At 46.1% G+C, this 22,922-nt stretch overlaps 2 protein-coding genes and 1 pseudogene across 7 annotated transcripts; 1 reads left to right on the forward strand and 2 right to left on the reverse strand.

Annotated features, from left to right (window-relative positions):
- Nucleotides 1-6,521: 6,521 nt before the first annotated feature.
- Nucleotides 6,522-7,463, reverse strand: LOC124975973 (m-AAA protease-interacting protein 1, mitochondrial-like). Its single transcript, XM_047538527.1, is given in 4 exon segments — nt 6,522-6,708; nt 6,711-6,868; nt 6,870-7,411; nt 7,413-7,463. Coding segments are annotated over 4 exon segments (873 nt in total). The 3' UTR covers nt 6,522-6,586.
- A 4,033-nt stretch (nt 7,464-11,496) lies between these two features.
- On the forward strand, nt 11,497-15,876 carry Ap5s1 (adaptor related protein complex 5 subunit sigma 1). 6 transcript variants are annotated; one of them, XM_047540637.1, is made up of 3 exons: nt 11,497-11,743; nt 12,844-13,054; nt 14,489-15,876. In XM_047540637.1, the coding sequence occupies exons 2-3, from the start codon at nt 12,879-12,881 to the stop codon at nt 14,913-14,915; spliced, it is 603 nt and encodes a 200-aa protein (XP_047396593.1). In that variant the 5' UTR covers nt 11,497-11,743; nt 12,844-12,878; the 3' UTR covers nt 14,916-15,876. The 6 variants fall into 6 exon arrangements, with proteins under 6 accessions (XP_047396593.1, XP_047396589.1, XP_047396591.1 ...); XM_047540633.1 differs by having other exon boundaries at nt 11,497-11,712; XM_047540635.1 differs by having other exon boundaries at nt 11,702-11,833.
- Nucleotides 15,877-19,973: 4,097 nt separating this feature from the next.
- Nucleotides 19,974-20,783, reverse strand: LOC124978102 (DNA-directed RNA polymerase II subunit RPB3-like; annotated as a pseudogene).
- Between the last annotated feature and the right edge of the window lie 2,139 nt (nt 20,784-22,922).

Consider the following 22,922-nt stretch of genomic DNA (forward strand, 5'->3'; position numbering starts at 1 on the left):
GGCAGGGAGCTGGCCCGTCCTGGCCTGGCCAAGGCAGCAGGCACCAGTAGGGTGTAGGGGGTGGGCATGGGGGAAAAAAATCTATCTGATTCATGGTCTGAATTGCACACCCAGTAACTTTTTCAATGACAACGTTTAAGGACATTTTGCTTTTTTAAAAGGAAGAATGTTCAGATTTCATCAAAATAACACGTCATAAGCATAGACTGTAGACCTAAAGAACCACCACGCCAGGTAAGGATATTTCTAGCATTTTAGGAGTTCCCTCATGTCCCTTCCCATGACTCCCACTCCAGAGGTAACCCCTATTGTGACCTCTATCATGGTAATTTGGTTAAATGAAATCATACAGTGAGTACTCTTCTGTCTGACTTTTTCATTTGGCATAATGATTTTGATGCTCATCATGTTCTCATTTAGCAAGAATTTGTTCTTTTTCATTGCTGAGTAAGTACTTCATGATATGGATATGCATCCTTCAATTGAATTAGTTCATTCAACTTTTTTTTTTCTTTTGTATTGATTTTATTTGCAGGATCAAACCCAGGGTCTCACACATGCTGGATAAGTGCTCTACCAACTGAACTATATCCCAAGCCCTCTTACGTTTTGAAATTTTTTAAAAAGTTAAAGTATAGGTGGGTGCAGCAGCATGTACCTGTAGTCCCAGCTACTCAGGAGGCTGAGGTAGAAGGATTGTTTGTGTCCAGCATTTCAAGGCTGGCCTGGGCAATACAGACCCCATCTCAAACAGACAAAACAAAATACAAACGAACAAAAGAAGAAAAGGGGAACACATACACACACACTCTCTCTCTCCCTGTCTTTTGCCATGTGATGCCCTACACTGCCTCAGGACTCTGCCAATAAGAAACTATCACCAGATGTGGCCCTTGACCTTGGACAAGAACCATAAACCAAAATAAACTTAAAAAAAGAGAGAGAGAGAGAGAAAAAAAATTAACTGGACACAGAGGCACGCTCCAGTAATCACAATGATTTGAGAGGCTGAGGCAGGAGGATGGCAAGTTTGAAGCCAGCCTTAGCAACTTAGGGAGAACCGTCTCAAAATAAAAAATTAAAAGGGTTGGGATGTAGCTCAGAGGTAGAAACCTCTGGGTTCAATTTCAGTACTGAAAAAAAAAAAAAAAAAGAAAATTTAAAGTTGATTTATATGTAGTAAAATTCACCCTTTTGAGCATATAGTTCTGTGAGATTTGTTTTTGTATTTTGTTTACCACCGAGATACATCTAAAGTCCTTTTTATTTTATTTTGAAACAATGTCTTGCTAAATTGCTTAGGGCCCTGCTAAGTTACTGAGGCTGGCCTAGAACTTATGATCCTCTTGCCTCAGCTTCCCTAGTCACTGGGATTACAGGTATGTGCCACTATGTCCAGCTAGTTCTGTAAGTTTTTGACAAGTGCATACAGTTCTGTATTCATCACCACAATCAAGATATGTGGGACACAACCCAGCACGCTGGGCCACTCCTGTAATCCCAGCAATTTGGGAGGCTGAGGCAGAAGAATCCTTGGCAACTTAGTGAGACCTTGTCACAAAATTAAAAAGGACTGCAGATGTAGCTCAGTGATAGAATGCCCCAGTACTGGGTGGGAAAGATATGGAACACATTCATCCTACTCTATTGGAAATTGAAAACTGTCCAGAATACAGAATACAGAAATACATCCAAAAGTACAAGGCGTTCAACTTTAGTACTTTCCACACAGTTCTCCAAGGTCCTTACACCAAGTCACCTTCCCACCCGCAATGTCTGAGAGTCTTGTTCCACATTCTTGTCAAAACTGGCAAATTGTAGCCAGGCACAATGTCTCATGACTATCATCCCATGACTGGGGAGGCTGAAGTAGAAAGATCAAAAATTCAAAGCCAGGCTCAGCAACCTAGTGAGGCCCTAAGCAACTTAGCAAAACCCAATCTCAAAATAAAAAATAAAATGGGCTGGAGATGTGGCTCAGTGGTTAAGGCCCCTGGGTTCAATCCCTGGTTTAAAAAAAAAAAAAAAAAAAAAAGGTTGGCAAATTGTAATTTCTATCTCTCAATGAGAGAATGTGATTTTTGTATATAGCAAAGAACTCTGGTAACTCTGAGGGCTGAACCCTTATACTGTCGTGTGGCCACAGCAAGTGTTTGAGTGAGGCAGACCCAGTCCTTTTTTCTGACTCCTATATTGAAAGATATAGGCAATATTTGCCTTACTCTTGATTTTTTTGGGGGGGTTGCTGGGGATGGAACCCAGGGGTGCTCTATCTCTGAGCAATAATCCCAGCCCCTTTTTTATTTTCTAATTTTAAGACAGAGTCTCACTAAGTTTTTAAGGCTGGTGGCGAATTTGCAATCCTCCTGTCTCAGCCTCCCTAGTAACTGGGATTGTAGACATGTGCCAACATGACTTGCTTTGATTTTTTTCCTGTCAAGTCAAATTCTTTAAAAATCAGTGACTGAGCCAGGCCTGGTGGCACATACCTGTAATCCCAGTGGCTTGGGAGACTGAGGTAGGAGGATCACAAGTTCAAAGCCAACCTCAACAACTTAGCGAGGCCCTAAGCAATTTAGTGAGACCCTGTCTCTAAATAAAATATAAAAAGGGCTGGAGGTGTAGCTCAGTAGTAGAGCATCTTTTTTTCAATCTTTTTTCCAATAAAAAGAAAGCAAAATCAGTGACTCTCTAGAGTTAATTAGCTCTGTGTTAAATGACTTGAGTCCTCTGTTAACAATAGCCCATGACAATCTAGAAAACATGATTTCTATTAAGTCTTCATCCGTGATCCTTGAAATTGAACAGAGGGACACCCTTCTTTCCACAGGCAATAAAACTGTTGGTGGTACAGAAAGAAGTTTAGACAGGAAGGTCCATGGGCACACAGAATCTGGAAATAATCAGGAGAGGACAATTGAGTAATGGAGAATTGCTGCTTTGCAGCTGTGAAAGTCATGCCTGGAGAGAATGTTGCACGATGTGAGTATTCACAATCTAGTGTTCAAAGAAGACAGTTGATTGTGGGACAGAAGGTAAGAAGCGTCCCCACCCTCCCCACACAGGAGTCTGTGTGGCCGCCAAGGAGTGTCGGGAGGGTGGCCCCAGCCCCACCCAACCGGCACTGGCATGCACTCTCCGAGGGGGGTGACCACAGCTGCCAGGCTCTGAGTCAGTGGGGCCTGGGGTGACGGGGAAGGGAAGGGGCCTCACGTGGCCGGGCCCACACTGCCTCGTGGAGCCTCTGGCTCTCAGCCCTGCAGGAAGCGTGGCTGTTTGAAAGGACGAATCACACATGGCCTGGTCCTCCTGGGGCCCAGCCAAGGCCACTTCCCCGAAAGGAAGGATGCAGGAGGGGGGGCCTCCTGTGTTGAAACTGGGAGTATCAAGAAAGGAGGCTATCCAATCCCGGGGAGGGAGGCGGCTCCCAGGGTCGGGTTGTAGAGGGTAAGCAGAGGTGGGCTTGGGGAAGGGTTAATGACCTTCTAGAGATCTGAGGGAAGAGGGACTGAGTCAGGTTCTGTGGTAACCATCACCGGATGTGGGAGAAGGAGACACACAAGGGGAGTGCAAGGGGCAGGCTGAAATCTATTGGTATGTACACATCCCACGACACGAGTGCAATATCAGGAAAGTTACTTCATTTCACTAGGCCTCTACTTCCTCATCTGTAAAATGGGGATAATAAAGCCTGCATTTCAAAGGGCTGCAAAGTGGATCAAATGATTTGGTGTAAGTAAAGTACTCAGAACCGGGCCTGCCTACAGGTGCCACAGAAAAGTCTGCTATGGCTGTTACTACCCAGGGCCAGTGTGGGATCAGGAGTGTTAAAAGCACAGCCCAAAAACATTTAATTAAAGGGACCATTGTGGAGGTTACTCCCCTTTCTGCATCTGAACAAGTCCCTGGGTGATGGGCTACAGGAGAAACCCATTCCACCCAGTGTGCAGGAGGCAGGCAGCATGGGCTCCAGTCTAGGTAGCAGTTAAAAAGCTATGGATGGATGTTTGGGGGAGACAAAGAATGGGAAAGCTGTCCGAGAGACCTGTAGGAGGCTCCCAGCACAGGGTCGTGCCAGCTCTGAGATGGCCCAGGAGGTGGGGTGGAAGGAGGGACAAGGATTGTCTGACTTTTGTTTCCTTTATTTAGGGCAGCCACAATCCACCCAATTTCAATCTGTCTTGATTCTCAAAAGAGCACATCCCCTCCTGCTCTTAGTTTCTCACAGTTTCTGTCTTGCTCTCTGAGAAATGGCTAGTCACCCTTAACAGGGATTCAGTCAACAAGTCTACTGCCAGGCTGGGGGTGTGACCCAGTGGTAGAGTGTCTGCCTTGCGCGCATCAGGCCCTGGGTTGGATCCCCAGCACTGGGAAAAAAAACAAAACAAAACAAAACAACAACAACAAAAAAAAGTCTGTTGCCTTTGGCTGGAAGATTCCTCCTAATTGTTCTCCCTCCATCCAGAGGATGGTGGCTCAACTAACCTGGCCCAAGGTCTCAGGTTCTGTAAAGCTCATCAATGAGGATTCCCAGCTGTCAAGAACTAACAGGGCTGCCAGGTGGGGATGCACACCTGCAACTCAGGAAGCCAAGGTAGGAAGATCACAAGTTGAAGACTTTCCCCAGCAACTTGGTGAAGCCCTAAGCAACTTAGTGAGACCCTGTCTCAAAATAAAAAATAAAAAGGGCTAGGGATGTGACTCAGTGGTTAAGCGCCCCTGGGTTCAATCCCTAGTACCAAAACAAACAAAAAATCAAAATAAAAGATAAATAGGTTGGGGATGTAGCTCATTGGTAAAAGTACCCCTGGGTTCAGTTCTCAATACCAGGAAGAAAAAAAAAAAAAAAAAGAAAGAAAGAAAGAAAAGGGAGCAGAGGTGAATAAACTGGACCTAGAAGTTGGTACTGATCTGGGAAAAGCAGCAGAGTTTATCAAGCCTGACGGTCTATCAGCTTGAGTAGGTGGAGAGTAGAATTCATTTTCCCAGTTGAGTCAATTCAGTCCCTGCATAAGGCATCCCAGTAGTGGGTACCAAATATGATCCAAATAGGAAAGTCCCAGGTCACCTGCCCTTGAGGGCACATGTCTCACCCCTATGTGGTTATAGGGCAGTGGAGGGTGGGGACAGAGGAAGGGGCTGGAGAGTGGGGCTTGAGGCAATTCCCCAACTCAGGGAACCACTGGGGGTGGGGGAGTGCCTCTGTCTCAAAGAGAGGGAAGGGCCCCAGATGGCAGGTGGGTTGGGTCACAAATCCAGCCATGTGTTTCCTTCAAGCTCCTCTTGATTTTCATCATGCTTATTAAATTTTACTTTTATTCCTTCTCACATTCTGTGTTTCCATCACATACATACCCGATCCCACATCGGTACATACTGTACCAGCTTTGCCTCAGACTCTAGGCTAACCTCTATAAAAGCCTTACACAAGGAACACACAGCACACTGCTGTGACCCTCAGACTCTACTATGTTGTCTTCAGGGTGGCTCTTATAACCCAAGGATCCCCAGCCTGTATCCAGCCCCTGCCCCTGTCCCCTGCCTCTGAGCTGCTACCAGACCCAAAAAAGACCACCCGTCTTTCCAGTGCTAATCAATGCCTTCCTGTTGACCTTTTCTTATCTGCTCCTGGATTATAGGTTGTCAATATCTATTGATTTATTGAGCACCTATTAAGACCAGTGGCTTCACCATGTAAATACACATGCCCAGGAAGAAGACTGTGGCACATCTGGGGCCCAGGTTCCTTCCTGCCTTACTATCCTCAGTATAGGATTTTTGACTCCAGAGGTCACAAGTTGTCTGTGTCCTGCAAAAGGTCAGAGAATGGTACCACATGAGCTGGGTGTGGTGGCACATGCCTATAATCCCAGGTACTTAGGAGGCTGAGGCAAGAAGATCTATCGCAAGTTCAAGGCCAGCCTCGGCAATTTAGCAAGACTGCAACTTATTGAGATCAGTGTCTCCAAAAAATAAAATAAATAAATAAATAAAAAATAGGGCTGAGGATGCAGTTCAGTGGTTGACAGTCCTTGAGTTCAATCCCTAGTACCACCAAATAAAACCCCCAAAACAAAACAAAGCAAAACAACCATCCTACATGTACATCTCACACACACACACACACACACACACACACACACACACACATATGAAACCATATGCCCTTTTCATCTGGAAAATTCTGGGAGGCATTTCTGACTGACCTCTGGTCCTCTAAATAACCCAGAGTCCAGGAAGGATGACTTCTTTCCACTTTGGGTTTGCTCTGACCTAGCCCTCATGTCCAAAATGCTCTTCCTGCCAGGTGCGGCTTCTGAACTTGTACCCAGCAGGCGCAGTTCAGATGTTACCTTTGAGTAGTCTTCCTAGACTCCTCCTCCAGCCTCCTTCCCATTTTTTTTTTTTTTTTGGTGTGGAAAATGCTTTATTGTATCATGTCAATATACTGCAAGGAATATTTCAAAATAATAACAAAAGTAGTCCACACACTTGATTAAGTGAAGATCAAATGATTCAATTTTTTTCTTCCTTAGTTCTTCATAGCAGTTACTAAAAGTTCACAAGCTTATTTTTCCAAGAAAGATTATTCTAGTAATTTTGAGTGTTCAATCCGTGCAATGGTCCAGTCAGGCTTTACTCCTTGTGTAAACTCCCTCTGAAATTCATAGCTTGCCCTAAGAAGCTGTTTGGTTTCTACGTTCTGATCCCAAAATTAACCTGGAATACACTGGCTCCACTCAAAGTTTCACTGGGGATGTTGGCACGGGTTAGATACCAAAAGCACATCAAGATATTAACGAACTTCCTTCCTTTCTCATCATAGTAAATGGAGATGTCTCCTGTTGATGTACACACAATTTCATCTGTCAGCAGCAAGAGCATTTTTATGGTTATCAGGTAGTGAAGAAACCTTTTCTCTGAATACATGAAGCACCTCTTTGGCCACAAGTTCTTTCAATAGATCAAATTTACACTGTGACAACAACTTGGATACATGAGCAAAAGCCTGCTTCGCCCCCTCAGACAACTCTGCGATGCTGAACTCTTTGTCGAAATAGGCCCAAATAAGGAAAGCGTAAATTCGAGTCCTAACCCAGTTGATGGGGTCGGAGAATCCCCGAATGATCATCTTGGTTTTCTGGCGCTGCTGGGGCTGCTCCTCCGGGCTCTGTCCGCGCCGAGGGCAAGCAGGGAAAGCAGCGAGGGCTGCGGGGAGTCTCGGGGGGCTGAGCAGGGGTCGCCCGCGGCCCGGAGGAGGCAGCACCAGGGCCTCCAGGTTCCAAATGCTGCGAGGAAATGGCACCGTTCCGGAGCCCAGGTGGCGGCTGCAGAAGCAACAAAGTCCAGCTAACCTCGACCTCACCTCTGCCGCACCGGGTGCCTGGAGTCGGATATCCCCGCCGGGCAACAGCGGACCGGGACAACAGCGGACAGAGTAGCAGACGGGAGAGCAGCGCCATATTTATCTCCTTCCCATTCTTGACTCTCTTGGGCCTTTCAACTCCTGTTTTGGCTGTCCCACCTGTCTGTCTAGAGCCTGTCCCGGAAACCCTTGAGTACCCAGAGGATGTACCCAGCAGAATGATCAAATGAGCACATGAATGAATGAAAAGTATGGTTTCCTTATATTTCAGGCCATTACCGTCCTCTGCAATCTTGGTCAAATTCTTCCTCTCTTGTGCCTCCAGGCTGGCTGCTATGGAGAACAGAGGAGTTCGTGCCTTAAATAAAGGCTTTCCACTTGGCACTGTGCTGTGTGACATGGACCACATCAAGGAGTCATTTAGTCATCAACTAAATGAGAGGCTGTACTTAAGGTTTCTTTTCATTGTGCTGGACATGTACCTCAGTGGTAGTGCTCTTGCCTAGCATGCACGGGGCCTGAGTTTCTATCCCCAGTACAGAAAAAAAAAAACAAAAAACATGTTTTAAATCTCCACTTTGCCTAACTCAAGCCTTGCATTCTTCTGGTGCAGAGGAAGGATTCTATCACATTCTTGGATCACTTGAAAACCAAACTTCAAAGAAAATATTTTAGTGGAATTGTCACCATCTATGAGTCATATAAAAATGAGAACTGTATGAGGGAAGTGGGTCTACATTCCTAAACTGGCTGAAGTTTTCATTTTTACTGACATTTTTGTTGAATTAAATATATGGGAAAGTGCTCATATCTTGTGTCCAGTTTGGTTAATATTTGGAAAGTGAATGTGCCCTTATAATCACTACCCAGATTGAGGCACAGAACGTGACTGTTTCCCAGAGCTCCCATGTCCCTCCAGTCATTATCTCCCGAGGATAACCACCATTCTGACTTGTAACTGTGCAGAACAGCTTGCCTAGATTTGTACCTTTTTTTTTTTTTCCTTTATCTTTTTTCTTTTGTGTGTGTTGCTGGGGTCTGAACCCAGACCAGAGGCTCTTGACCACTGAGTTACATCCCTAGTCCTTTTTCTTTTCTTTTTGCTTTATTTTGTTTTTGAGCCAGGATCTTGCTAAGTTGCTGAGGCTAGCCTCAATCTTGCCATCCACCTGCCTCAGTCTCCAACATTCCTGGGATTAGAGGTGTGTGCCTCCATGCCTGGCCAATTTGTACCCTTTCTGCTAAATAAATCACATGGGGTCTACTTTTTTTTTTTGACCAGGAATTGAGCCCAGGGGTCCTTTACCACTGAGCCATATCCCCAATCTTTTTTATTTTTAATTTTGAGACAGTCTGGTTAAGTTGCTTAGGGACTCACTAAATTGCTGAGGCTGGTCTCAAACTTGCAATCCTCCTGCCTCAGCATCTCAAGTTCCTGGGATTATAAGCATGCAACATCATGCCTAGCTGGTGTTCACATTTTTGTGACTATTTTTTTTTTAACTCAACATTATGACTGTGAGGTTTGTCCATATGTGTATCAGTAGTTCTTTTTCATTGTCATAGAGTACTCTACCAAACAAATATACACATGCATTTATCCATTCCATAACTGACAAGTATTTGGGTAGTTTCCAGCTTGGAACAATAAGAATAAAACTATTCAGAACATTTCACTTGTGTCTTTTGGTGACTAATGACCCTCATTTCACCCAGGTATGTATCAGGAGTAGAACTGTTGGATCACAGCAGTGTGGCTGGCTGAGTAAGTATTGCTGGGCTGGCTGGTTAGATGTTTCCATAGTGCCCAACAGTCCCTGAAGTGTGTCCTGGATCTAGAACAGGTCAGTGGCTAAGGAGAAAGGATCACCCATAAGCAGCCCTCTGCAAAACCATCAGGTGAGACTTCCACCAGGCCGAGGAAGCTTTCCATGGTGTCAGCTCCTTTGGGTCCTCCATAGTCCTCCAGAGTAGTGAGTGGTTCAGACCAGCCTGTTACTACTGTCTCCTCCATGCACCTTATATAAGGTCAGCCTCTGGTGGTCTGCAACTTGGTGTAGACTCACTGTCTAAGGGGTGGACAGAGGTCAGAAACCTGTTCCAGATGCCAGGTGCCCCCCCCAACTTAAGTCCTCTGCCAGTTCTCTGCTGTAATCAGCTGGCAAATATGAGACCTGGCTGAGAGTGATAGAACTGAGGATCAGGAACTCAGCCAACAACACTCAACATCACTCCCCAGCCTTGTGGCTGAGGCCCCACACTGCATCTGGGCCCATCCCCCCACCTACAAATACATTTAAGTGTTATACCCATGGTCAAAATGCCCACATGCCTTGGACAGCCCCCCTCCTCAGGGTCCTATGCCCAAGGGCTCAGAGTGTACTTTCTCAGGGGATTCTGTCTTCAGGATCCCTGCTTGGGACTCTCTGCCCTATCTTTCATTTCCTATCACAAGAAGTGTGTTCAAGTCTCTTCAGTCCTGCCTTGTTTCTGCCCTTGAAGTGAAGAGGGACGTCACAAGCTAGGTGTACCCCATGGGAGATATCACCACTGCTGGAAGACCTTCATAATGGTTCAAGAGGACAGCTGAATGCCAATGGGCAGCCTGAGCAGGAAGCCATTCCCCTAAGGTTTGGGCCTGAGTACATTTGGAATGGGGGTGGAGGGGAGGTGATTCCAGACTAAGGGAATCTACAGCCAGCGTAGAGGGGCTCTGCAGCACAAAACACTGAGACACACCTGGGAAGGCTCAAGTAGTTCACTTGTCAAGAAGTGAAGGAGTGTGCACCTTCAACTGGGGGGAAGACTGCAAGGCAGGCAGTAGGCTCTGGCAGACTTCATGGGACCTGTTTTAGTCAGCTTTTCCACTGTTGTGACTAAAAGGATCTGATCAACACAACTGTAGAGGAGGAAGAGCTTATTTGAGGGCTCACGGTTTCAGAGGTCTGAATCCATAGACAGCTGGCTCCATTCCTCAGGGTTTGAGATGAGGGTGAACATCATGGCAAAAAGTGTGGCAGAGGGAAGCAGTTCACATCATCAGAAGCAGAGAAAGTCTCCACTCTCCAGATACAAAATATATGCCCCAAAGCCACGCCTCAATTCCAATCTCCTCCAGCCACACCAAACCACTTCAGTTACCACTCAATTAATCCCTATCAGGGGATTAAATCCCTGATTGGGTTAAGACTTTTACAACACAATCATTTCTCCTCTGAACCTTCTTGAATTGTCTCACATGTGAGCTTTTGGGGTACGCCTCATATCCAAACCACAACAGGATCTCAAATATTTCTGGACCATGTCTCTAGGGTGAGGTCTTCACCTGGCTCTGGAGGCTGGTATCTAACAGTGCCCATTTCAAGTTTAATGTATAAATCTCTTCATTGAACACTTGATGGCCTCCAAGGAGTCAAGCAGGAATTCTGCTCGAAGAAAAAAAAAATAGTCCTACTAAGCGCTGGACCCGGCTGTCACTATATTATGGAACTTCACTGGGGCCCAACGGAAGTTGACCTGCCAGAAAAACACAGTTGTGACAGAATTGGGATCAGAGTTCAAATCTTTCTATACCAAACTCTGCTCCAGACTTAACCGGTTGAACGAACCCACAATCCAGGAATCCGCGCAAAATTGCCTATATATACTTATTTCCCCGTAAAATCATAATTTTCAGGGCCACTGATCCTCACACAGTGGTCAGTCTATAAAGTCAAACCAGCAACCTCGGGGCCACAGAGCCGCAGAGGTTGGCAGGCGACTAGGGAGTCTGCACTCCGCGCTCTCTGCGTCTCCTGGGAAAGCAAGCGCACTGGTGGCTGTCGGGGCGCCGCGCCCCCTCGCGGCCACCGGGGTCGACGGCCACCGGAGTCGGTGGCCAGGGGCGGGGCTGGGTCAGGGCTTTCAGCCTGTACCGCATGCCCGCACCGGTGCTCGCTTGCGTGGCTCCCACGGACAACTCAGGCCGCCAGCTCGTTGGGAAAACTGTGAAGCCTGCCCGCGCCCGGGTGTGAGGGTCGTAAAGCACCGCGGAACCCAAAGCAACCCACTGTACGCAAGAGCCCCGCCCACTCCGGCCCGCGGCGCTCTTGCTCGCGCCCGCCCCCGGCGTGCGCAGGCGCCCACGGATCGCGAGTCCGCCATTGTACGCCCACCGCCGCGTTGGGCGCCCGGTTGGAAGTCCGCCGCCGGGAGGGAAGACTGAATGCTACGCCTCGACGACAGCGTCCTAGTACTGCAGGGGCAGCACATTCAGAACTGAAAACTCGCTCGACGCCAGGCTGATTGGAATAAGGAACTACAACCCCCAAAGTGCATTGCGCTGTAGGGTTGCGGGAAGCAGTGACGTAAGGCGTATTGGCCGCTACCATTATTCTGGTGAGGGGCGGGCGGGGGGACGCGGTGGCCCAGGCTGATGACGTGCTCTGCCTGCCCATGGAGGATCGCCGGTCAGCGCTGGGGAACGAGGTTTCAGTTCTCCAAGTACCTTTGCGACCCTTCTGTTTGACCATTTCAAATTGACTTTCTATTTAGCGTTAAGAATGGCTACCTGCTGATTGCACCTGCTGCCTTTCAACCCTCCGGTCGGCCAGTGAACTAACCAGATATTATTATTATTATTATTATTACTTATTTTGAAATAATCGAGTCCCATATACTCTTGTTTGTTTGTTTTGGTATTGGGGATTGAACCCAGGGTCTCTCTACCACTGAGTTACATCCCCCCCTTCCTATTTTTCATTTTGAGATAGGGTCCCCCTAAGTCGCAGAGATTGGCCTTGAACTTGTGATCCTCCTGCCTCAGCCTCCTGAGTCGCTGGGATTATAGGCGTATGCCACCTCACCTAGCTTCCCGTACATTCGTTGATAAGACCTACCTGTCTTAACATCTTTTATCCCATTTGCTTTATCATTTATTCTCCATGTACCTATTCTGCCCGCTGCTCCCCGCCTTTTCATTTAGCTGCAGGTGGTGCTTCTTTACCTCTGTATTTAAAGGTATGTCTCTGTGTATTTTTTTCTAAAAACAAGGACATACTCCTACATTTAAAACCAGGTAACATTGACCAAGACCATTTTCTAACCCATAGTCTATATTTAAATGTTTCCAGTCGTCCTAGTAATGCCCCATGTGGAAATTGTCTTTTTCTTGGTCCAGGATGCAGTTCAGGAGCCTGTGTTGCATTTAGCTGTCAGGTTTCTTTAGTTTCCTTCAGTCTGACGTGGCTCCTGAGGTTTTCCTGGACTCCCAAGACCTTGACTCTTTTGCAGATTCTTGGCCTGTTATTTTGAACTAGGTTTGGGGTATCTGATTTCTTCACTACTAGATCCTGTTATGTGATGCTGACTAGGCATCACAGAGGCTGGGGTAGGTGTTGGGTGGGTGAGGAGGATCATTGTCCATCCACACTGGCCTCTGGGACCTACTCCCAAATGCTGCTAGGTACCTTCCCAAACTGGGTTTCTCCCTCTCCCAGGTCTTTGACTTTCCTGAAGCACCCACCACAGAGCCATGGTCCACGCCTTCCTCATCCATACCTTGAGGGCCCCAAATGCGGAGGATACTGGCCTTTGTCGAGTGCTCTATTCCTGTGTCTTTGGTGCTGAGAAATCACTTGATGATCCTCGACCACATGGTGCAGAGAGGGACAGGCTTCTCCGCAAGGAGCAGATTTTGGCGGTGGCCAGGTAACCACATAACCCAACTCCAGGCTTCATCAAGCGCATGACTGATTGTGAACGGCACTTGGGAACATGCAGCAACACAGGAGGGCTAAGAAGTGATGAGAACATTTTGGAGTGTTTTTTTCCCAGTCTTCCACAGTTGTTAAAAGTGTTAATATGAAAGAGGGTTGAAGAGGGTTGGGGGTTATAGCTCAGTGGTAGAGCATTTGCCTAGCATGCGCAAGGCCCTGACTTCAAACCCCATCACTGCAAAAAAAAGAGAGGGAGGTTTAAAGAAATAATAATAATGCTATTATAACCATTATTATAGTTAGCATTTATTTAGCCTGTATGTGCTAAGCATTTGTTTTGCACATTTCACAGATATTATTAATTCCTCTAATTGTTTTAACAGTCTTTTGAGTTAGCTGCAGTTGTTACCTCCACCTTACACATGAGTTAGCTGAGGTACACAATGTTTAAGGAACTTAACTTGCCCAAGGTTATGCAACTGGAAAATGGCACAGCTGAGATTTGAGTGTAAGCAAGCAGACCACAGTGCAGATTCAGTCCTGCACTTCGTAGTGCAGGACTTCTCAGAACCATTATTGTGCCTGTAGACTTTATGCATCTCTAAGAAAGAAAGAATATGGTACTTGGGAATTGTTTATACTAAGATTCTCCTGAATCCAAACTGAAGTGGCTATCCTTGGACCTTCCCACCCCAGACCCAGTTACCAGAGTTTCTGGCCCCCTCTGCATTCCAGGGTGGAAATTGCTTTTCTGGGTTACCTTTACTGATTCCTGCCAGCCTCTTATTCTTGACCTTCCCCTCCCTCCCTGTATCACAGAAAACCAAACAAATGTCTTCACTATTTTATTATTTTGGTCCTGGGGATTGAACCCAGGGCCTTGCACATGCTAATTACATACTCTGCCACTGAGCTATACCCCAGCCCCAACAAATTCCTCTAAAACCAGACTGTGCATGACCCAAATTAGAAGGCAATTCAGGAAGATCACAGGGAGTTTTCAAAAGCCTTGACCTCAAATGGAAGGCTCCTTTTTACTTGGAGCGGGTTGTAGGATGGGTGAAGGTAGAGAGGTTGGGTAGCCCAGGTTGGGCAATGGCATTTATTTTCTTTATTAAGGCCTCTGTGAAGCAGGCAGCTTCTTCTTCCCTGGGGCCCCTTTTCAGCTGAAGAAGCTGTGTGGCCGTCTCTTGGCCACATTGTAGTAAAATGTTCCAGGGCCCAGAGGCTGGGCCTGGATTCCCATGTGAAGTCACACTTCCTTGCTCTGTAGCACTGGGGAGGTCACTTAGTCTCTCTGTACCTCAGTTTCCTCACTTGAGATATGGGAATAATGGTAGTTCCCAGCTCCAGGGTAGTCATCAGGATGACAAGTTTGGCCTCGCAGACCTGTCACCCACCAGCCTGACCTGCCTCTTCTCCCCAGGCAGGTGGAGTCAATGTGCCAGCTGCAGCAGCAGGCTTCCGGCCGACCCCCAGCAGACCTGCAGTCTCAGTCCTCAGATGAGCCTGTGCCCCTACAGGAGGCCCCACGAGGGGCCTTCCGCCTGGCAGCAGGGGACCCTTTCCAGGAGCCGAGAACAGTGGTGTGGCTAGGCGTGCTTTCGTTAGGCTTTGCCCTGGTGCTGGATGCCCATGACAACCTGCTGCTGGCCGAGAGTACCCTCCGGCTTCTGGCCCGCCTCCTCCTTGACCACCTCCGGCTGCTGACCCCTGGCACCAACCTCCTGCTGCGGGCCGACCGCATTGAAGGCATCCTTACCCGCTTTCTACCCCATGGTCAGCTGCTTTTCCTCAATGATCACTTTGTCCAGGGTCTGGAGAAGGAGTTCAGTGCTGCCTGGCCCCGCTGACCCCTCATTAGAATGGGGCTCCCTGAGAGGACAGGGAAGGAATACAGTGATTGGACACGTAGCCAGGGGAAGCTTGGCATCTGCCTCCTGCCTGACCTGTTTCTTGCTCTGATGTGCTGCCACACCAGGACACATGAATGGGATAAGCTGGCAGAAGGGGGACTGATGAGAGGGTAGAAATGGGACTGTGCCTGTTCTCAGGTCACCAGAATCACAGAACATCCTGAGCCTAGAACTGCCATGTGACTTACTCAGACCACTGAGGTCAGTCAGACCTGTCCTAGACCCTGCCTCCCTCAAGCCTCATTAGCTGCCTGAAACCTAGTACACCTTCTCCTTTGAAAGCTCCAGTCATTGCAGACCCTCCTCATGGTGGGGAAGCTGGGCCCACACCCTGGCAGGCCCTGGCCCCTTGCCTTTGCACCCATTTAGGCATCATCATTGGAGATTTTGTTAGCAAGGGCCTGCTCTCCATCTAGCTCCACCTCAGTTCAGAAACACTGTTCAGCAGGGGCATTCTATAGCCCCTGTGTGCCAAGTCCTAGCCTATCAGGTAGAGTTAAGATACAGCATTTGGGCTAGGCACAGTGGTGCATGGCTATAATCCCAGTGACTTGGGAGGCTGAGGCAGGAGAATCACGAGTTCAAAGCCAGCCCAAGCAAAAGCAAGGCCCTAAGCAACTCAGTGAGATCCTGTCTCTAAACAAAATACAAAATAAGGCTACAGATGTGGCTCAGTGGTCGAGTGCCCCTAAGTTGAATCCCCAGTATCACCCCCCCCCCAAAAAAAAAAAGATAAGGCATTTGGGAGGTCTGGCCTGTTGACCTTGTCTTTCTTGTTTTGTATTAAAACTATTGGCTGTGTGACCTTACTCTTTGTGAGTTTTAGACACATTCTGCTTGTACAAGTGAGTGCCTCTCAGGATGGCCTATGAGCTGGGAGTCTGCACTTCCTGCTCAAGGAGCTCCCAAGAGGCTCCTTTTTTTTTTTTTTTTTTTAATTATTTATTTATTTTTTTATTATTGTACACAAATGGGATACATGTTGTTTCTCTATTTGTACATGGCGTAAAGGCATACCATTTGTGTAATCATAAATTTACATAGGGTAATGTTTGATTCATTCTGTTATTTTTTTCCCTTCCCCCCATCCCTCCCACCCCCAAGAGGCTCCTTGACAGGCTTCTATCTCTTGTCCCCCTCTTCACCTGCATCCTTCACTAGTGGCAGGTCAGTGTGGGCCTGAGAAGAGCCTGAGACAAGTAGGTGCAAGTGACATATGAGAGGTGATCCTAGGAAAAGGAATGGGAGGCACCCATCAGTCACGACTGGGTGGGGAGTTTAGTGCTTAGTGTGGGGGCCAGTGTACAGCAGTCACCTCTGAATTACCTCATTTGAAGGGTGGGGACCATGGGTGTTTGCCCACTCCCTTTAGTCTTCACTTGTCATCTGAAGGTGTGTAAATTCCTTGGCTCTTTCTGCCCTCAGATAGTGGAGCTGAGCCTACCTGCACTATGAGGAGGCCCAAAATATATATGGACGAGCCACCAAACACCAGTTGTTAGGAGGTCTTTTTAATCAGCAGCTTCTAGCAATGGCCTAAAATTATTCAGTTAAAAAAAGAAAAATTGTTAATTGTTTTCATGATCTGCTTGTTGCTATAAAGACAAAGCTTTCTTAGTGTGGGCAGAATGGGCCTCTTGAGTGGTCAGGGTGCAGATGGCAGGTCCATCTCATGCTTGCCATGCATCAGTTGCCCTTGGTCACCCAGGATGAATTCACCCACATGCCTTCAGGAAGCAGACATGATCAGCCCTTCTGAGTCTGCAGCCAAGGCCACCAGCCGTGCTATCTACTACCACTGTCACCAGTGATAATCTTGGTGGAGTGGCTTTATTCTCACAAGAACAGGGCCTCTGACCTCAGGGGAAGATCTCAAGCTTGCCTGATCTGAATTGTTTCTATTTTTCAAACGGAACTTGAAGAGATTGGAAGTTGGTGTTAGGCGTGTTTGGTGACCTTGGTCCCCATCCAGTGGAGCAAACTGATCCATAGAGAATGGTGGAGACACACCCTGGGTCTACTGAGCCCCTGATTCTTGTTCTGGCTGCCCTGTTACTATCAGGTTTTCCGTCACCCCCTGAGCTCACCCATTGCCCTTTCTGCATTTTCCCAGCATTTTTTGGTCGGGGAGTGTGTACTGGAGATTGAACCCAGAGGCATTTTCCCACTGAGCTACATCCCTCTTTATTTTTTGACCTCATTAAATTGTTGAGGCTAGCCTCAAATTTGCAATCCTGCTTCATCCTCCTGAGTTGCTGGGATTACAGGTATGTACCAGTGCTCCTGGTTCTTTACCACTTTTGCCCTAGTGCCTCTGGCCAGGTTTCCACCAAAACTTGTGCTTATCTCACATTTATCAAGTCTGCCTTGGGCCTGGCACCCTGCTAGGTGCTGGGCAGGCTGCAGAGATGCCCCCAGGTTCCAGGTGAGACTTAGAGCAGCGTAGGGTGATGCTCAAAAATGCTTTTAGGGCTGGGGTTGTGGCTCAGTGGTAGAGCGCTCACCTCACTTGTGAGGTGCTGGGTTTGATTCTCAGCACCGCATATAAATGAATAAAATAAGGGTCCATCAGCAACTAAAAAAATTTTTAAATGCTTTTAAATATTCAAAGGAGGAAGAGGAGGTGGCACATTTTAGTGTGAAAGACCTAGTAAAGGAGCCAGAATTTAAAATTAAGATTGCTACGAAGTAAACTCGCTTCTCCAAGCCTCCTGCCTATCTTCTTCCTGTCCTAGGAACCTGGGTCAGACCCCACACCCCTTGACCTCTTGAGAACTGGAGACATTGAGCAGCTAGTATTGAAACCAGAGTACAGTGAATCCTGTGACAACAGGAAAATGGCAGCAGGGAAGTGGAGCCCCATATGGAGAAGGAAGTCTCTGCTTTCAGGCCAGGACGTGGTGTGACGGGTAGTGTGGATCACTGGAGGCATAGGGGATGCTTGACGGTCCTGGATCATCACATCTCCTTCAGGACAGTCATTTTCTCTAGACTGGTGACAGCAGACTACTGTCCAGCAACCCCCAGGACTCAGTCCTTTTCTTTAAACACTTGTTCGTATATTTTATTGTAGACACAGATACTGTTTATCAGATGCAACATTCAGTTACCCCTTAATTAAAGCTCTGTATATTTATGCAATTTAAGTGACCTTGACTTTTTTTTCATTTTTGAATAGGTTTTTTTTAAATGGGATTGAATCCAGGGCCACTTTACAATGAACTATATTCCAAGTCCTTATTGCTTATTTTGCTGAGGGCCTCACTACACTGCAAAGGCTGTGTGGTAACTTGGGATCCTCCTACCTCAGCCTCCTGAGTTGCTGGGTTTACTGGCATGTGCCATCATGCCCAACTAATACACTTTTCTAAGAGCAATTTTACATTCACAGCAAAATTGAACAGGAAGTACAGAAAGTTCCCACATATTCCCTGCCCTCACACATGCATAGCTTCCTATTATCAAGTCCTGCTTAGAGTGGGTACATTTGTTATCCTTGACGAGCCTGCACTGACAAATCAGCATCACCCCAAATCGGTAATTCACATTAGCATTCACTCTTGGCATAGTGCTTTCTACAAGTTTTGACATGTGTGCAGTGACATGCATCCATCATGTAGTATACAGAGTAGTTTCATTGCCCTAAAACTGTCCTGTGCTGTGCCTGTTATCCCTTCTTTCCACTAACTCTTGGCAACTTCTAATCTTTTTACCCTCTCTTTGGGTTTATCATTTTCAAATGTCATGTAGTTGGGACCATACTAGCTTTTTCACATTGGCTTCTCTCATGTAGTAATATGCATTAAATTTTCTCCATGTCTTCTCATGACTTGTTAGCTCATTTTTTAAAATTGCTGGCTAATATCCCATCCTGTACATCAACCACAGTTTATCCATCTGGCTACCAAAGGATTCTTGGTTGCTTCCAAGTTTGGCAATTACAAATAAAGCTGCTCTACACATTCATTTTCGTGGGAATATAAAATTTCAGTTCATTTGAGTGAATACCAAAGAATGTGATAGTAACAGTATGTTCAGGTTTTTTTAATTTTTTAAAAAATTATTGATTGACCTTAATTTATTTACTCACATGGGGTGCTGAAAATCGAACCCAGTATCTCACACATGCTAGGCAAGTGCTTTACCCCTGTGCCACAACCTGCCCTATGTTCAGTTTTGTAGGAGATTGCCAGATTGTCTCTGAAGTGGCAGTACCATTTTGCATTCTTATCAGTGACAGTACCAGAGGTCCTGTTGTTCATCATCCTTGCCAGCATTTGATGTTGTCAGTGTTTGGACTTTGTCCATTCTAATAAGTGTGAAATGATATCTCCTTGTTTTAATTTGCAATTCCCTAATGACATAATGTTGAACATCTTTTATGCATTTAATTTGCCACCTGTATACTTTTTTTTTTTTTTTTTTTTTTTTTTTTTTGCGTTCAAACAGCATGTTTATTTGTCAGGGGAGGAGACAGCCAGAGTCTATCCTAAAGGATTACTTCTCAAATTAGGGACACCCAGCAATTTGAAGTTCCAGTAGCCTGGCCCTGGGGGAAAGAACCAAGAGCATTTATCAGCTGCCTAACACCAAAAACCTAAGCTACAGCTGTGAAAATTCCTTCTTTTTGGACAGAAAGGGTATTAAAGAGCTGGAATCACCAGAAGTCCAGCTCAGTGGTTCTCAGAAGGGAAACAGTACGGCCCCCTGCTGGTGTGCTAGAAAATGGGATGGAAGGGATATTTTGGGTTCTGGGGAACACTACTAGCAATTAACAGATAGGGTCAGGGATGCTCAATATCTAGTAAAAACTGTCCTACCCTAAATTCCAGTGGTGTTCCTGGTAATCTTATTTGCATCCCCCTCTAGCCAACACTGATGGCTTGTCATGAGGCATGAGCAACAGTCCAGAGCCCCGAAACCAGAGGATTTCAAAGATCTGAAAGCTAGCTACTGTCTTGAATCTTCACTTTTGCTGAAACAGGTGAGCTGAAGCTAGTTTATGTTTAGCACATCACTTTGGATCTCCTGGCTTAACTGAGACTGTAAATCACTCAACTTCTTTAATCCAGAGAGGGCCAAGAGGACAATGGTTTCAGGGCGCAGAGAACCACAGGACTCCACGTTGTAGTAAAACCTTTCTGGCTTGCCATTGGGGTCATAGGGAGCCTGTGACTCATCCTCATCCAGCTCTGAGTATTCACTCTTTGGCCATTCTTCAGGCTTGGGGTACACTGTGTGCCTCAGGGCATTGTCTGGATCATATTCAAAAGCCACCCCTGCAGTGGGGTTCCACTTGGCATGTTCCTTGCTAAAGCCCTTTTTGGCATAGGCTCAAAGTCTCAGCTCCTGGCCCTTTCTCTGCTTCACAATGAAGATGTCATCCTGCTCCACATAGTCGTTGGGGTCATTATCTCTGTTCTGGGATGTTACTGGAATGGCCTGGGGGCTGTTGGAGATGATGTGCTGCGTCTGGTCTTCATTGCACCGCAAGTCGAGGGTGACCTCCACAGAGCACTCAGGGCAGAACTCGTCACACGTGCAGTCCTGAGAGTACCGCAGCTTGTCTACAATGTCATCACTAGTGAGGGGAATTAGTCCAAGCCTGTGAGCAGTGAATTCATTATGAAGGACTGAGGAATTGGCATCAGTTTGAACCCAGTCAATAGCTATTATGGGCACCTCGGCGATGAAGACTCTCGGAATAGAATTGACCACTGCCAGGTCAGTATTCTCAATGATGAGCTTGATGTTCTCATCTGTGAGCTCAGTGATCCGCACCATGGGCTAGTTGGCGGACAGCATAGCGCCTCGCAGCCAGTCGCCCCCTGCGTTGGCCCCGCTGCCCACCTGTATACCTTCTTTGGTGAGGGGTCTGTCTAGGTCCTTTTTGTTGTTGTTGCTGTTTGTTTGTTGTTTTGTTTTTGGTACTGGGATTGAACTTGGGGCTCCTTAACCATTTGAGCTACATCCCCAAACCTTTTTTTTTTGAGACAGGGTGTCTCATTAAGTTGCTAAGGCTGGCCTCAAACCTGCTATCCTCCTGCCGCAGCCTCACAAGAAGCTGGGATTATAGGTATGTGCCTATCTCTTTGGCCTAATTTTTAATTGGGTTGTTTGTTTTCTAACTGTTGAGTTTTAGAGTACTTTGTATATTGTAGATAACAGTCATTTATCAAATATCTCTTTTGTAAACATTTTCCCCAGTCTGGGGCTTGTCTTCTCATTTTCTTCACATTGTCTTTCACAAAGCAGAACTTTTTTTTGTGTGTATGTGTGTGTGTGTATATATATGTATATATACATATATATATATATATATATAAATGCTTTCATATATATTCATTTATTTATTTTAGTTGTCAGTGGATCTTTATCTATTTATTTATTTATTTATTTATTTATATGCAGTGCTGAGAATCAAACCCAGTGCCTCACACGTGCTAGGCAAGTGTCCTACCATTAAGTTATGACCCCAGCCCCAAGCAGAACTTCCTTTTTTCTTCTTCTTCTTCTTTATGTGTTGTGTGTGTGTGTGTGACCAGGGATTGACCCCAGGGGTACTTTACCACTGAGATACACCCCCAACTCTTTTTTATTTTTAAAAAATTTTTTGTGGTTGTAGATAGACATCATGCCTTTATTGTATTTGTTTATTTTTTATATGGTACCAAGGATTGAACCCAGTGTCTTACATGTGCTAGGCAAGTGCTATTATGGGGCACAACTTAAGAACAGACCGATCACCACTGAGAAGTCCAAATTTGAGAGTCTTTATTAAGCTGACCGGCTGACTGTCTCACACAATGCCCCAAAAATGGCTATTGGGAGAACAGCCCCGACCACAGGGTTGTAGGGGTTCTTATACTAAAAATCACATTAATCGTAAGTGTCTGTTGCTATGATTCGAAATTACACATTAACATCGTGAGATCATCGACAGGGAGGAAGTGGGTCAAAATGACCCTTACCTAGGTACAAACTAAAGAATGGTTACTAACATCCACACCATCACTGTTCACATGGTACATTGTTTAGGAGCAATAGAGATCAAAAGAGAGCAATGTTTCTTTACATAGGAATTATCATTCTGTATTGTTAAACATGTCACACTAAGTAATTGTTGATGGGTACAGAGGCAGGGTGTTCCCATGGGAGAAGCTTATTTCCTACATAACATGGAGTCTCAGAGAAAAATGGAGTCTGTTTAGTCATTTCCCTTAGAGTCTGGCCTATAACATTCTCATGGAGTCAGATCTGTTAGCCCATCACAGTGCTCTGCCACTGAGCTACAGCCCCAGCCCCAGCCCCAGTCCCAGCTCTCTCTCTCTCTCTCTCTCTTTTTTTTTTTTAAATACTTTTTAGTTGTCAGTGGATCTTTTTTATTTTATTTATATGCGGTGCTGAGGATCGAACCCAGGGCCTTATACATGCCAGGCAAGTGCTCTACCACTAAGCCAAAACTCTGGTCCAAGAGTTCTTCCTTTATGGACCATATCTTTGGTGTTTGGTGTCTAAAAAGTCATCTCTAGGGCATGTGGCTCAGTGGTAGAGTGCTTGCTTAGCATGTGTGAGGCCCTGGGTTCAATCCCCAGAAAACGAAACACAACAAAACAACCTTAAAATTGATCATTATATATTTTGTTATTAGTCCATTGTTTTTGTTACTATAATGACTATTGTGAGGTCAGATAACTTTCTAAAGAAAAGAGGTTTGTTTATCTCACAGTTCTGAAGGCTTAGGGTATAATGCTGGTATCTCTCTTATGAATTAGATCTGAAATGTCCCCCCAAAGCTTGTGTGTCCAAAGCATGATCCCCAATGCAACAAGGCTCAGGGGTGGGGCCTTTTGGGCAATGATTGGATCATGAAAGTTCTGCCTCATCCATCGTTTGGATTAATTCATTAATAGCTAGAAGGACTATTGGAAAGTGGGATCTAGT

This window comes from Sciurus carolinensis, chromosome 2 (assembly GCF_902686445.1).
Source record: "Sciurus carolinensis chromosome 2, mSciCar1.2, whole genome shotgun sequence".
Lineage (NCBI taxonomy): Eukaryota > Metazoa > Chordata > Mammalia > Rodentia > Sciuridae > Sciurus > Sciurus carolinensis.

Bases quoted from the DNA above. Each gene is read 5' to 3' on its own strand.
- Ap5s1 (XM_047540637.1), top strand. From the start codon at position 12,879: ATGGTCCACGCCTTCCTCATCCATACCTTGAGGGCCCCAAATGCGGAG. The intron at 13,055-14,488 runs GTAACCACATAA...TCTTCTCCCCAG, and splicing joins CAGATTTTGGCGGTGGCCAG to GCAGGTGGAGTCAATGTGCC.